Here is a 16151-nt window from a genome sequence, read left to right on the forward strand (position 1 = left end):
TATCTGACAGTGGCATCTGTAAAGATGCATCAGACTCTCACAGAAACGTTCAGCTGTTAACAGAAGGGTAAGGTGGTATTGTGTCAATCTTTAAAAAACAGCTGCTGTTAGTATTTAGTGCTCTATAAAGTGGTAACATATTTAACTTTAGGCTAGCCCTGCAAGGTATGGATTTTATCCCTATCTTACAGAGGAGACCATAGGCTCAGTAAGGTATACACACCTTGCCCAAAGACACAAAGCTTAGTAAAGGCAGCACTGGGATTAAAACCTGGGCCCGTCTGGCACCAAAAGTTCATATACCATGCTGCCTCTCTGTAGTTTCAGAGATCAGGTGTATCTTCACCAGTTTAAGGCATTTCCATCTGTTTTCTTATTGAATCTCTTCTAAGAGTCTAGAAATCTACTGTTTATAATTTTACATTGTTCGTACAGTGGACAAGTGGTATTTCTCAGATTTGCTTAAGACAGGGTATCTAAGTTACTTCTCCAATTTTTATTAGTTTCATAGTTGTCGTTCTGTAATGTTTGTATTTACCTCCCCATTCTGAGTTTGTCCTGTTTGATCCAGACTTTACGTTTTAACAGCAAAAAAATGGCTGTTAACTGTGCCTTTTTGTAAAGAAATGATCAGATTGTTTTTTTACCCTTTCTGTCTGTTCTTGTGTTGTCTTTCAGAGATGAAGAATAGGGACCAAACACATTAAAAATGAGGCAGATTAAGAATAGTGTCCAGGGAATTGAGGATTCTTTTAGGGTAACCAAAACTCGATTTGCCAGTTTTGCTCTTTGAGCTGTTGTGAGTTCCACAGTTGTGTAATCGATGCTTGTTCTCTGATCAGAATAATATGGGCCAGAGCTGATGAGTCGGAGCTGTCATTGAGGCCAGGGGATGCCAGTGGCATCCGTGCCCTTCCTTGTTGGAGGGGTAGTCGGAGAAGTAAAACCGGACTCTCTCCTAAGAAAACCCAAGCTTGTGAATGAAGATATCCTAGCACGCTTGAACTTTCTATTCCTTTAGGATTGTTTTTCTTAGTGCCTTTTTACTTAGATGGCTTACTGTGGAGGTACACTTTACTGGCTAATCTTTTCCACCCCTTTTCTTTTGTTGGGATTAGTGCCAGAACAGATAAAGCCCAGTGTAAGCCAGCCTCAGCCTGCCAACTCTAATAACGGCACTTCCACAGCAACCAGCACTAATAATAATGCCAAGCGAGCCACAGCCAACAATCCGCAGCAGCAGCAGCAGCCACAGCCGCCACAGCCGCCACAGCAGCCGCCCCAGCAGCCCCCGCAGTCCCCGCAGCCGCCGCAGCAGCCGCCGCAGCCAGCACAGGCCTTGCCTCGGTATCCTCGAGAAGTACCACCACGATTTCGCCACCAGGAACACAAACAGCTTCTAAAGAGGGGTCAGCATTTTCCTGTCATAGCAGCAAACCTGGGATCTGCTGTTAAAGTGTTAAGCAGCCAGTCAGAAAGCAGTGCTTTAACAAATCAACAGCCACAAAATAACGGAGAGGTGCAGAACAGCAAAAACCAGTCAGGTGAGAGAAGGCATTTCTTATGAGACGCCCACCTTCTTCATTAGCAGTGCAGCAAGTTGATACATTCATGGCTTGGTGGGGATGTATTTGTGTCCGTCAGTATCTGCATTGCAAAAGAAGAGTTCCGTGCAGGGAGTTATGAATGGGGAATCCTAAAATGTTTCCTGTAAGCTGACTGCCCATCCTACTTTTTATATGATTATTTTAATCACCCTCCCTCCATGTTCTACCCATTTTTATAAGCAGTTTATAGCTTAAATTGATAAGACTACAGCCAAAATTGAACGCACACACCCCCAAGCATATGTGCTAAGCAGTTGTACATATTACTGCAATCAATCCTCAACAGTCCTGTGAAGCCCAAGTGATCTTATCCTCCCTCTTCAGTAGAGGAAACCGAGGCACCAAGACTTTCAGTCACTTGCCGGTGATCACTTAGTTTCCTTGCGCCCGAGAAAGACCACCGCACATGGAAGTGGTACTCAGACAGCACGTGCATTCAGTGATGGCCACAGAAGGGCCTCTCTGAGCCCTGTAATGATGGGGAGGCAGAAAATGTCTGTGATTACAGTTTTCTCAAAGGCCACTTTGTTTCAATATGTTCTGATAGGCTCTGACGGCTTGTTTGTCCATTCATTTCTCAAACTATTTTGAAGCATTTACTACAAGCCAGACAGAGAATTGTAAAGAAATTTGAGAGAATTGAGGAGAATTAAGGTTCCCACGCATGAAAACGCTAACATTTACTGGTTATGAACAAAGTCTCTAGAGCCAGATGGACCAGGTTTTTAAATCCTAGCTCCACATACACCGGTGTCTGTGACCTTGGGCGCGTTACTTAATTGCTCCATGGGTCTACATCTCATTTGAGTAGCTGATGTAACCGTCCCAGCAAGAGTTACTCTCTAGCTCCTTGCTCTCTTATAGATGTCAGGACTTTCCCTGTCCATTCTGTTAATGGTACTCCACAGCTCTTCATTAGCAGACCTGGCTTATAATTACACCAAGATCTGTCTGGATGCAAAGCTGTGCTTGTAACACCCTTGCTGCACTTCGGCAGCATATTGGATGCGGTGGGTAAGGAGGAAGAGGATGCAAACGCGATTTTTCTAGCATAGGTGATTAGAGCAGCACATTATTATTGGAAATGAAACAGACTTAAATTATGACTCTGAGTTAATACTACTCCTCTCCTCCAGCCACTTACTACCTTATGTGGCTTGGCCAAATCCCTTAACTTACCTCAACCCTCTCCTAAGCTGTAAAGTATGGATATTAGTGCCCAACCTATACGGTTGCTTTGAGTATTAAATTAATATGATGTGTTTAAGCACATAGCTTAGCCCTGATATTTAGGTACTGAATGAATTATCTTCCCTCAAACTTTTATAGAAGGACCCATCCTCTTCAGGAAAAAGAGTCTGGTTTAGATATACTACATGTAACACCAAGCAGTTAATTTGACTCAAAGTTCATCTGAGAAATGAGGTTGGGAGCAGTTATAATGAGGCATTGGTATGTTTTTAAAAAAATGTGATCAAAGCCTTAGGAGAGGTTACTCGCACAGCGAGTGCTTGAGTACCTATTACAAACTAAACAATGGTGGTATCACACCACCATTTTGTTCATAAACAAAATGAACAGGGAGGCGGGCTTGTAAATTTAGAAAATGGTATGTTGAGTACCATTTTTAAAAATCGGCAGAAGTGAAAGAAGAAAGCTGTTTTTGAAATGCAAACAATAGGAGTGTATGAATGTTTCTCACAAATGGGTAAGCGTCCGAAATCCCGAAAGTATTATAGATGTGCATTCAGATGAAGAGAAGGCCTATGTGAGCATAGGAAGAAGTCTTCCACAAAGGCTGAGAAGGACAAATACCCTGCCTGTTCTGCAGAGGACTTTACAAGGGGGCACTGCCTGCGTTCATGTGGAGGTGGGGATAGAAGCCAGGAGGGCACAACAGTCTCTGGCTGAGGTTTGGAATTGATGTCGCTAACGAAGGTAGAGCCCTCTGCAGGAAAATCAGATTTGTGCTTTTGTCTTTTTAAAAAACATTTGTGAATCCCCACTTACCAGCATATGTCACATATTTATATTAAAATGTCTTGTGTAGGTGCTATGAGGCTTAGTAGCAGCTTGAGCCAATAAGAGACCATCAGGTGTTTTTGAACAGGGGAGGCCTTCTTAGACCATTTGGTCTGCCATGACCTCTGAGGTTATTTACAACAGTAATGATCATAGTGATCCAGTAACTAACACTGTTGGGGAGCTCGCTGCAGCACACAGACTATGTTAACACATTCAGTCCTCGCCTTAATAGTAGAGATCAGTGAAGAGCAGTGTCATGTACATTGTAGACAGCATGAGCGATAGTCCACACAGAGTTCTGTGTTGTGAATCTCAGGTAGTTCCAAGCTGTGCGAACATGATCTTAACTTTCTATTTTTGTATTTGTGTTCCACTTTTTTGTTTCCTGAGCAAATACAAGTAGATTTGACATGTAGGTCAAATATGTAATACGTACATACATAGATATTTACTTAAAATTTTCATGATGAAAGTGAGGGGGCGTAGTGCTGGATGTACCTCCCTATTCAGTCCAGTCAGGGAGCAGGGGTGGTCCTAGATGAGAACTGGTACTTTATAAATCACAGGTCCTAAGCTAAGCACCTTCACAGGCTAGCAGGTAAGTGACATAGAAGATGAAAAGGAGTGATGGGAACTGGGGTAAATACATTGACTTTCTACCCCATCTGAATACCTTTATAAGCCACTAGAACCCTGCTCTGGTTAAACCAGGCAGCTCTGTGGGCTCAGCTGCCAGTTTGTGGCTATACCTCAGACACTTAGTGATGCTTTTGGTCAACATGAAGAATTCTCTTGGACAGTTGATTTCTCAGAGCCTTAGGGTGTTGGGTTCTGTGACTGCCCAAATAACTCTTGAAGCTGGGGGACTTACAGGGCTGCATGTAATAGAGGATCTGGCGGGTGGGAGGCACTCATACACCTAACAGGGCTGGCAGCAGTATTGTTCTTATGTTCCAGAGTGTTCCAACCCACATTTTATCATCCAACTGACATGTACCCTAAAGCTAAAAGAATAGAGAGAAACAAATACCCATATACCCCACAACCAGATCCAATAGTTGTTAACGTTTTCCCATCTTGACTTCACACGCATACTTCCTTCCCAGTCCTTCGTTCACCTTCCTCCTTGACTGGACATGTACACCTTCCCCATCATATGTACTTTATATATGCCCCCATGTGCACACTCATTTTAATTCACTTTTAATATTTCCACAGGAAATTCACTAAGAATAAGGAAAGCCTCCTATACAACCATGATACCACGATCCACCCTTAGCAAAAGGGCGGACACATTCATAAATCCTGTAATAGATAGTTCGTGTTCACATTTCCACTGGTTGTCCCAAGAATATCATTGTTTGTTTATAGTATGATACCATTTATATAAAATATAAAGCTTCTGTATTGCTTAGGGATGAGTTCAGATTTTGAGTGGTTACCACTCCGTGACCCACTGGGGAAGGAAGGAGATGTGATCAGAGAAAGGGTTCACAGGAGTTTTCTCTATTAGTGTATTTCTTAAGGGGAGGAGTATGTGGGTATTTTCTGTATTACTCTTTATAGCCTTTACTGCATTTGAATTTTGCTTTGCTTTTTTTTTTTTTAAAGAACCTCAAGGACATTTGAGCTATAATGGTGAATGACCAAGAAATGGGGCTGTTTTAAGGGGGGGGGGAGGAGTTAAAGTTCTCAGAGACGTTTAAAGATGAAAATATTGTCCATTCACCTATGCTGTTTACTGTCTTTTCAGTGTTGTTTCCATCCTTCCTATTCTGGATCTTACTGTGTCTATAAACATAGTTAACATTTATATCATCGTAAGAAAAAAAAAAAAAAAACAACAATTAAACCTCCAGTCTCTTGAGGACATTATAGAATTTCTCTTCTCCTCCTCCTCCTTACAGAATAGTCTATGTTTTGCAGTCTCTAATACATGACTTCAGCCCTCTGTCATCTGACTCCTGCTCACTTGACGAAAATAGGTCTTACTAAGGTCATTGGTCTTCTGAATGTCAAATCCAGGCTTAGTGATTTTCATTTGTAGCTGTGGTAAAAAACCAGCCTTTTCCGTTTTCATGTTAATAGACACCTACATTTTTTTTCTTATTGGATCACTTCCTCTTCCTTAAAGGTCTTTCATTCTTGTTCTTTTCTTTGATCTGTTTTCAGATTTTATTCCCTCCCATGACTTTCCTTCATCTCTCTCCCCAGGTTTAGGTTCATGCCTTCTGGATGTCTTCAGCTGATGTCAGGCTCCTCAAACTCCACACATCCAAAATTGAGCTCCTTGTCTTGCCACATACCAGTGTCATTTCCTGAGTTCTCTTGCTCAGAAGGTTGGCACACCCAGTCACCACCCATCTAGAAATCTTAAAATCATGTTTGAGTGCTGGCCATCTCCATGTCTCATAGGCCCCTGGTTTCTCATAACCTGCTGATTTCAACTCCAGAATGTCTCTCAGCTCTCCTTGCTTATGTGCACAGCCATCTCCACACACCCAATGAGGCCCCTCACCATCTGGTCTAGAGCAGCAGCCCCTGGATTGTCTTTTATGGCTGTCTCCCCACCACCCTCACTTCATCTGTCATGGTCCATGCATTGCATTTGGTTGGTAGTATTGCTTTTGTCGTGTTTAATCTAGAACAGAGGATGGCTTGCAGCCCATTTCAGTCCAGTTTTATTGGAAGACTGCCACGCCCCCTCTTTTACATGTTGTCTTTGTCCCGCTTTCAGGCGACAATGGCAGCAGTTGCCACAGAGACCATCTGGCTGGCAAAGCTGAAAATATTCACTAATTGGGCCTTTACAGAAAAAGTTTGCCAGCCCCTGGACTTAGAGGCCAGAATAACTGAAAGAAACATTTTGACCTTTGTCACTGAGTGCTATTTGAAATGGTGCACGTCAGGTTCTCTCATGTTCCCAAGTGATACTATGTCATACTTCCCAGAAATACTCTAAAACCAGAGTACATTTACTTCTGAAGACTTTGCCCTTCTGGTGAGAATGAAAAGTCATTAAGGCAGAAGGCACACGTTTACTTTGTTTGTTACCTGCTAATATATTTAATAAAAATAAATGAATCTTCCTGGGCCTAAATTCTTCCTAAGCAGATTATACTGTTTCTTTGCAAATCACTTGAATGATTGCCAGTCTTTGCTCTTTACCCACATATCCCCTTTGATCTTTGTGAATAGGCACTATGAAATGCACTATTCTTTCCGAGGTGTGGTGCTACAGCTGCCCCCAGTTCTCCTTAGATAATTTTGTGTGAGAATGGAGCTGATGGATTTCCAGTGTTCTTTGGTTAAGGCACAGTCTTCCAACTCTTCATTTGCCTACATCAGTGCAATGTGTAAAAATTTGTATTTTGTACCATGCTCAGTAAAACCCCTTTCCTCCCACCAGCTCGGGGCTTCACAGTCTTACTGTTCCCTGGAAAAACTTAACAGGATGGTTAATTATGTTCCTCTATGTTTATCCTCTGGATCATTTGTGATGATGGGTTTTGGCTTCCTGTCTGTAAGGGAAACACCAAAATTTTTACCTCTCCCAATTCTGAAAGAATCTCTCTCTCTGAAGCATTTGGAGTTCTCTTCTTTTCACAGCTTTAGTTAGACTGGGATCTCCCCCCACCCTGTGTGAGCTACACATTTTCATAACCAAAAGATTCTTGGTAGACACAGTTTTGGGTATAGCGTTTTAATTTTTATTTTTTTGAAAGTATCAAGTAATTTTTAGATTAAAAATAGAATTTTAGCTAATAAATGCTGATGGTGTGTCTCCTTTTCCCAAAATATGTAGGAATCTATAGCAAAAGACAAATTTAGACCATTCCCGTCCCCTCCAAACCAGGTCACGACCAGATTCTGAAAGAAATTTTTACTAACTTTAAAGGTGATAGAGTTTGCTTTGCAAAACAGATGCTGCTCTTTGCTGGGGTTTTTTCCTTTGTTACCTTGCTTGCTTCTGATGTATTCTGACATAAAATCACTTCACAGTTTGGGTAAGTAGTCAAATCTTTGTCATTTCTTTTGTGGTGTATTTCCTTTCATGCATAAAAAATTCTCATTCACTGCTAACTTCATAGTTTCATCTTTTAACACATTAATTAGATCAAATTATTTTTGATAAATTGTCTGATTTTACGAAATCTCTTTAAAGTATCAAATATTCCTTTTCTTCTACTGATGTAAAATACTAAAATTTGACAAATACCTGGGTCTGTTCCTGCCTTCCTGGTGTGGTTGAGCTGAAGCTTAGCTGCTTGGGCAGTGCGGTGCTGGTTAGCTGTCGCCTGACGCTGCGGCCCCCCTCCACCCCCATCCCACTACTGAGATTCTCTCTCATTCTCTCATGTTTTATGTGAATTTTTAAATCACTTTAACCAAGTTACAGAGTCTTGTTAGCAGTTTCTTATAATTGAATTAAACTTTAAGAAAGAATATTATTCTATCTTCCTATTCAGGGACAAGTTTCTGTACTTAATCAAGTTGTCTTCTGTGGCCTGCAATAAAACTTAATCATATACGACTTCAAGTATTTCTGTTAGATTTATTCCAGGTTGCTTTTTAGTTTGTGGCTGTTAGAGTTAGGATCTTTTCTGTTATATTTATATTTTATCATCAACTACTTCTGGTATGTAGGAAAACTGTTGCCTTTTACATGTGAATCTATTTTGTTTCTTTGCCACTATCCTTACCTTTTTTCTGAGTCCTCTTTCATCAGCCAGTACTTCGAGCACAAACCTGAGTACTAGTGTTGAGGCCAAGTACACTACCTTTTCCCTGTTGGTATGAGAATGCTTCTGCTGTTTCACTGTTAAATTCTGGCTCCTTCCTTTTGTGTGCAGCCTAGGTCGTTTTGTCTGACATTCCCAATCACAATTTCTTACTCCTGCTGGGTGGATGTGGCAAGAAACACTGATGCGTGTGAGAAAACAAAAAGTGGCAACAGGTACTTGTACTCACATCTTTGAGGTGATGATGATGGTGATGGTGGCTTGATTGTTAGATCTGGAGAAATGTGGATGGACTTGGGACTTGGTGGTGTGTACAGTACGTGAGCATATGACCATATACAGTAAGTGAGCAAGAATAAATCTTAGGTTTTAGGAAACTTACTGAGATGAAGAAAACCATAAAGAAACAGGATCCCCCCCCCCCGCATTTGAGAAGAGGCATCTGTGGGGGAATAATCCAGGAGTTAGCATTCAACCGGTTTGAGATCCTTAAATAGAGATTTAAAGTAAGCAAGTTGTATGATTTCTAAATTTGTTCTTCATGAGATAGATGTGGTGGAGTGAAAAATGTGCTTTGAGACAGGACTGGAAAAATCATGAGAGTCGTCAGTATACATTAATTAGTGATAGTTACAGCCCTCATTTATTAAGTACCTAATTAGAACAGATATTCAAAGCATTTTTAATTATTAACTACTTAGTTTACCAGCAATTGTTTGAGACAGGTGCTCTTATTATTATCACTTTACAAATGAGGAAACTAAGGAACAGAAATTGAAGATCTTGTCTGTGATCACATAAGGAAACAGCAGCGCAGCCTTTAAATGCAAGCAGTCAGGCTGCAGAGTTTTGCTTTTAATCACTACCATAAACTGCCCCTTGTGGAGCCCTTCTTTGAAGCTAGCCCTGAATTAAATACTTCACATAGGACAGTACAGTTAACTGCTGAGTAAAGAGGTACTGTTTGTAGCCCTGTTCTGCAGATTTGGGCATACAGCTGCTGCCTCAAGCCCACACTGGAATCACTGTGTCCGTGAGCGTTCCAGCCATGTTCTCAGCCACCTTGCTTTATTACCCATTGCTGAATCTGCCTTCCTCCTGTGATTTGCTGTAACTTAACCTCTGGGCCTTGATTTCCCCATCTACAAAGTGAAGGGTGTATCTGTGCTCTGAGGTTGTTCCAAGGAGTCAGTGACAGAAATGCTCAGAAAACATGTGATCCATGATCGGTGCTGAATGATGTTGCTGGTGGTGCAGATGTTGGCGTATTGGTTTGTTTTTACCCTGTGAGACAGACTGTTAGGCATGCTGTGTTTCGTGAGAAAAACCTTCTCACACGGGCACTGAAAGATGACAAACTTCATTTGGCAGCCTGAAACAGTGATTCCCAAACAGGGAGTGGAGATCAGAGTCTCTTATGGAACTTGAAGATTTGTGTATTTGGTGAATTATGTATACACTTTTGGTCTCTCTCTAGTCCTTTTTTCTGCTATTCTTTCTAGCTCATAGTGTTTTGCTGCTTGACAGTTGTGCTTTGAGAGAAAATGTTGCTGGATGAACCTGATTTTCCATATTAGCAGTATACCGGTAGTGAGTTATATTTGTTTTCTAGGCCTGTAATCCCTGGCGAGTTGGTTCATTAGGTCTGGGGTGTGACTTGAACATGTGTTATTTAAAATCACTATGTGGGATTCTGAGTACTGCTCTAGTCAGGAACTACAGTATAAGCAACTCCCTAAAGACAGTTTAAAATGCAGACATCTTAGGCAGGTTAATATCTCTGAAGAACGTTTAACTACCAGATCCTTAAACCGAATGAGAGAAATGAATCTGGGGAAGTGTTAGAATCATGAGAACTGCCTGCCCCCTACCTGCAGGAAAACAACTGGATGATAATATGTAGCGGCGAGCCCAAGATGATAGGGTTCTCCGACTGCCATTAACGGTGTTTAGTGTCAGCACTTGATTTTTTTCATCATCATAATTCTGGGATCTTTGGAACATGGCTATGAAGGTAAATGAAGAATTTTTAGGAAGGAGAATGCAGCTAAAATAATTTGTACTTGCGTTGCAGTATTTCAGGTTGAATAAAAACACTAATGAAAAGGAAATAAAATGGAAAAGGCTTTGTAGTTTTTATAAATTTGTTCTAATACTCAAAACAGTTGGCGTGAAAAAGCGCCTCTAAGAATGGCAAGACAGGAAGGGATTTCTGATGTTATTTCTAATCCATGTAGTCACGTTCGACCAGTTCATTTGTCCTCACCCATGTCCTTCCCAGCCCCTTCTTTCCCCTGTCAGGCCTCTAGGCTTGGGTTGCTTCGTTATCCTAATACATTACTATCACCTAGTTCTTGCTCATACCAAACTTCTTTCACTTGCTGATAAATACCAGTTTGTTCTTTCAGCAGGTATCTGTTCAGAGGGGCTCTTAAGTTCCAGGTGCTGCCCTAGGCTCATAGGATAGCAGCAGTGAACAAAGCAGCAAAATACCCTGCCTGTGTGGAATTACTGATTGGAAAAGAAAAGTTGGTAGCTGGGATATAAGTAGTGCCCTTGTAACCATACGGCCAAGTTAACGTCGGGGAACCACATACATTCATAACATATTTATCATCTTTTCAAACACTTCATAAATTTTTGTACTTCTCCTTTATTCTAGATATAAACCACAGTACTTCAGGATCCCATTATGAAAATTCGCAGCGGGGACCTGGGTCTTCTCCGAGTGACTCTAGCACAAATTGTAAGAATGCTGTTGTAAACGACTCCCTTGAAAAAGAAGCATGGCCTTCAGTCCCTGGCAGTGATCCAGAGTTGGCTTCAGAATGTATGGATGCTGATTCTGCCTCCAGTTCTGAATCAGAGAGAAACATCACTATCATGGCTTCAGGGAGCACCGGCGGTGAAAAAGATGGCCTTCGGAATAGCACTGGACTTGGTTCCCAAAACAAGTTTGTGGTTGGTAGCAGCAGCAATAATGTGGGCCATGGAAGTAGTACTGGGCCATGGGGTTTTTCCCATGGAGCCATAATAAGCACATGTCAGGTCTCTGTGGATGCTCCTGAAAGCAAATCAGAAAGTAGCAACAATAGAATGAATGCTTGGGGCACTGTAAGTTCTTCATCAAATGGAGGGTTAAATCCAAGCACTTTGAATTCAGCTAGCAACCATGGTGCCTGGCCAGTATTAGACAACAACGGACTTGCCCTCAAAGGGCCTGTAGGGAGCAGTAGTTCTGGCATCAATATTCCGTGCAGTACCATAGGCCAGATGCCTAACAATCAGAGTATTAACTCTAAAGTGGGCGGTTCTTCCACCCATGGTACCTGGGGAAGCCTTCAGGAAACTTGTGAATCTGAAGTAAGTGGTACACAGAAGGTTTCATTCAGTGGTCAACCTCAGAATATTACCACTGAGATGACTGGACCAAATAACACTACTAACTTTATGACCTCTAGTTTACCAAACTCCGGTTCAGTACAGAATAATGAACTGCCTAGTAATACAGGGGCCTGGCGTGTGAGCACAATGAATCATCCTCAGATACAGGCTCCGTCGGTTATGAATGGCACTTCCCTTTCTCACCTTAGCAATGGAGAGCCAAAAAGCGGAGGCTCTTACGGTACTACGTGGGGTGCCTATGGTTCTAATTACTCTGGAGACAAATGTTCGAGCCCTAACGGCCAAGCTAATGGTGACACTGTGAATGCAACTCTAATGCAGCCTGGCATAAATGGGCCTATGGGCACTAACTTTCAAGTGAACACAAATAAAGGAGGAGGCGTGTGGGAGTCTGGGGCAGCGAATTCCCAGAGTGCGTCGTGGGGAAGTGGAAATGGCGCAAATTCTGGAGGAAGTCGACGAGGATGGGGAACTCCTACACAAAACACTGGCACTAATATACCCAGCGTGGAGTGGAGCAAACTGCCTAGCAATCAGCATTCCAATGACAGTGCAAATGGCAACGGTAAGAAGTTTACAAACGGATGGAAATCTACTGAGGAAGAGGATCAGGGTTCTGCCACATCTCAGACAAATGAGCAGAACAGTGTGTGGGCCAAAACAGGAGGTACAGTGGAGAGTGAAGGTAGTACAGAAAGCACTGGACGCCTCGAGGAGAAAGCAACTGGGGAAAATCAGAGTAGAGATAGGAGAAAAATTGATCAGCACACATTACTCCAAAGCATCGTAAACAGAACTGACTTGGATCCACGTGTCCTCTCCAACTCTGGGTGGGGACAGACTCCTATTAAGCAGAATACTGCCTGGGATACAGAAACATCACCTAGAGGGGAAAGAAAGACTGACAATGGGACAGAGGCCTGGGGAAGCTCTGCAACACAGACTTTTAACTCAGGGGCATGTATAGATAAGACTAGCCCTACTAGTAATGATACCTCATCTGTATCGGGGTGGGGAGATCCCAAACCTGCTCTGAGGTGGGGAGATTCCAAAGGCTCAAGCTGCCAGGGGGGATGGGAAGATGACTCTGCTGCTACAGGAATGGTCAAGAGCAATCAGTGGGGGAACAGCAAAGAAGAGAAGTCCGCATGGAATGATTCGCAAAAGAGCAAACAGGGATGGGGTGATGGACAAAAATCAAACCAAGGGTGGTCCGTTTCTGCTGGTGAAAACTGGGGGGAAACTTCAAGGAGTAACCATTGGGGTGAGGCTAATAAGAAATCTAGCTCAGGAGGTAGTGACAGTGACAGGTCTGTTTCTGGTTGGAACGAACTTGGTAAAACTAGTTCCTTTACTTGGGGAAATAACATAAATCCAAATAATTCATCAGGATGGGATGAATCTTCTAAACCTAATCCTTCCCAGGGATGGGGAGATCCTCCAAAGTCTAATCAGTCTCTAGGTTGGGGAGATTCGTCAAAGCCAGTCAGTTCTCCAGACTGGAACAAACAACAAGACATTGTCGGGTCTTGGGGAATCCCACCAGCTACAGGCAAACCTCCTGGTACAGGCTGGCTGGGAGGACCTATACCAGCCCCAACGAAAGAAGAAGAGCCCACAGGTTGGGAGGAACCATCCCCAGAATCCATACGTCGCAAAATGGAGATCGACGACGGAACTTCAGCTTGGGGAGATCCGAGCAAATACAACTACAAAAATGTGAACATGTGGAACAAAAACGTCCCAAATGGCAGCAGCCGCTCAGACCAGCAAGCACAGGTACACCAGTTGCTGCCATCTGCAAGTGCCATCTCAAACAAAGAGGCAGGCAGTGGCTCCGGTAAGTTTCCATGTAATGGAGTCTGATGGTGTTAAAAAATAGTTCACACTATTGTAAGTCTCATTTCAATGTACTGTTGCTACATTTGATCTGTTTAACAAGAGTATTTGAATATGCACACAAGGAGCTTTCCCCCTCTAATCCAGGAGAAACTTCTAGGGAAGAAAAAAATAGATGGAGCATTTAACAACAGGGATCAGAGCTCTGCCTATGGTCCCTGTTGGTTGTGAGTCTCCCTTCTCTGCTAGGAAGACTTCAGAAGGCGGAGTCTGGAAAGTGGTGTCAAGTGGGAGTGCCCTATACTTCCTAGTTCTTCTGAGTCAAGCCATTACTTTTTGGATTTGTTATTTGATTACAGTGTCCTTAGAAATAAAATAAGCATGCAGATACAATACTCTCTAAATACCAGGTGCTATGTTTGGCCTTAGAAGGGATTTATTTAAGGAGGCATGAAATCCAAGTCTAACTGTTAGACAGCGTGTATGTTTGTGTACTTAAAACTTTTGATTATACCTTTCTGGCCTATTCCCACATATTCCCACTCTCATAACCAGGAGCTAGTTCCTATCTGCAGATTATCTTGACAATGGCATTTTCGTTAAGTGTCATTGGAACGCACTGTATTTGTTAATGATTTATTGAGTAATAATCAGTCCCTTCAGAGTTAGTGATAGGAGTGTTTTCATGAGCTAAGCTTTCAGCATCCAGTTTTTTCCACTCAAGTATAGTTTATTGTATTAATTTAGATTTAATTCTTAGAAGAAACTGGTATGTATCTAAGGGAAATGCTGTTTCGGTTCTGTTGAACAATATTTATGGCTTTGCTTTGCACAACCTGATACCTCAGAATTTTTAAGGAGGATTGTCCAACACCTATAAAAATAAGATGCCTGAGTATGTTAGTCTTGTAGATGTTTATTTATTTATTTATTTATTTATGCCCCAGAACAGTGATGTTGAAAGGTTGCACTTAATGGTAAAAATTGAGTACACACACTTACCCAGCTTGATTACCTGCTTGGATTCAGTAGGTTTGGCTCAGAATGACTTGACTTTTCCAGAAATTAAATTCATCTTCAAAGGAGGATGACTTGCTATTATTAAGGTCATTCAAAACAATCTGGTCTATACCCAGAGGGCAATTATGAAAGAAGAGATGGGAAAAAAAAATTCACACCGTGTAGTTAAATTATGATAATGTGAAGTGATTTGTCATCTTTGCATAAAACAGATCCCCCCCCCCTTTTTTTTTTTGGCCCATCACAGCATCATTATTTGATCTGTGAATGTGAAGGTCTTCATCTTTTGTTCCCTGAGTATTCCTTATTGCCCCTTATTCCACCGCACCACCCTACCATGTGCTGATGACTTCTTTTCCCATACTTTCTAAAGGCTGGGGTGAGCCCTGGGGGGAGCCTTCTACTCCAGCCACAACTGTGGATAATGGTACGTCAGCATGGGGTAAACCCATAGACAGTGGTCCCAGCTGGGGGGAGCCCATTGCTGCAGCATCCAGCACATCCACGTGGGGCTCCAGCTCTGTTGGTCCTCAAGCATTAAGCAAATCTGGTAAGTTATTGGTAATTCCCGGTAGCTATTTTGTCGCAGTGGTGGTCTCTCATTGTCTATAATTAAATAATCAGATAGTTTTTATATCATTGATAAATGTACCTTTGTCTCATTATACTAGATGATTCACTGCCTCTTTGAATTTATAACTTGGTTTGCTCTTTTAGCTTTCTGAATTTCCTTATCTTATAACTGTGTTAATTGATAAGGATTTGCATGTACTTTGCTAAATCTAAGTTATATTTTATCAAATAAGATTACCTAGTCAACCAACTTTCATGTTATCCAACATGAGAGACTGGATATGTAATCATGTGAACACATATCCAAACTGTCTGGCTCAGGTTCCAGATTACTCCCTGAGTATTACAGAGAAAGTGAACAAAGTTCAGGAGGGACCTGATGCAACATTCGGATGAACATTGTCACTGTCCCTTAAGGTGTGTGTGGGATACTCCGTAAGAATTCTAAGGCTGAGTGAAGAGTTGAGATACTTTTCTGCTTATGACTTGTAATACTCTGTGGCCATTGTCTTTGAAAATATCTATCAAAATGAATTCTTTGAAATTTCCTCAATCCTCTTTGCCCTGTATGTTGCCATCCAGATTGTTAAATGAGTATGAATAAGAAGGCCACCATTGTTCCAAATTAGGAGTCTTCTGTTTGTAAAAAGCGAGAGAGATGTTTTATTGCCTTTTTTTTTTTTAAAGTAGGCTCCACACCCAGCGTGGACCAGTGTGGGGCTTGAACTCACGACCCTAAGATCAAGAACTGAGCTAAGATCAAGGGTCGGACACTTAAGTGACCAAGCCAAGCCACCCAGGCACCCCTGAAATTTTTAATTCAAAAGAACTCCTTAAAAAAAAATTTTTTTTTTCCTTAGGTACGCCTGGCCAGTTCAGTTGGTAGACCACATGACTCTTGATCTCAGGGTTGTGGATTTGGGGCCTTTGTTGGGTGTAG

General features: G+C 42.0%; 1 protein-coding gene across 5 annotated transcripts in view; it reads left to right on the top strand.

Annotated features, from left to right (window-relative positions):
• Positions 1-16151, top strand: part of TNRC6A (trinucleotide repeat containing adaptor 6A) — a 105867-nt gene that overhangs the window by 54275 nt on the left and 35441 nt on the right. For 3 of the 5 annotated variants that reach the window (XM_045994016.1, XM_045994015.1, XM_045994018.1), the window contains exons 5-7: positions 1119-1544; positions 11037-13619; positions 15012-15188. In XM_045994016.1, coding sequence (XP_045849972.1) covers positions 1119-1544; positions 11037-13619; positions 15012-15188 — 3186 coding nt within the window. The remainder of the gene's footprint in view (positions 1-1118; positions 1545-11036; positions 13620-15011; positions 15189-16151) is intronic. The other 2 variants (XM_045994019.1, XM_045994020.1) reach the window with 1 other exon arrangement.

This window comes from Meles meles, chromosome 21, assembly GCF_922984935.1.
Source record: "Meles meles chromosome 21, mMelMel3.1 paternal haplotype, whole genome shotgun sequence".
In the NCBI taxonomy this organism is placed as follows: Eukaryota; Metazoa; Chordata; class Mammalia; order Carnivora; family Mustelidae; genus Meles; species Meles meles.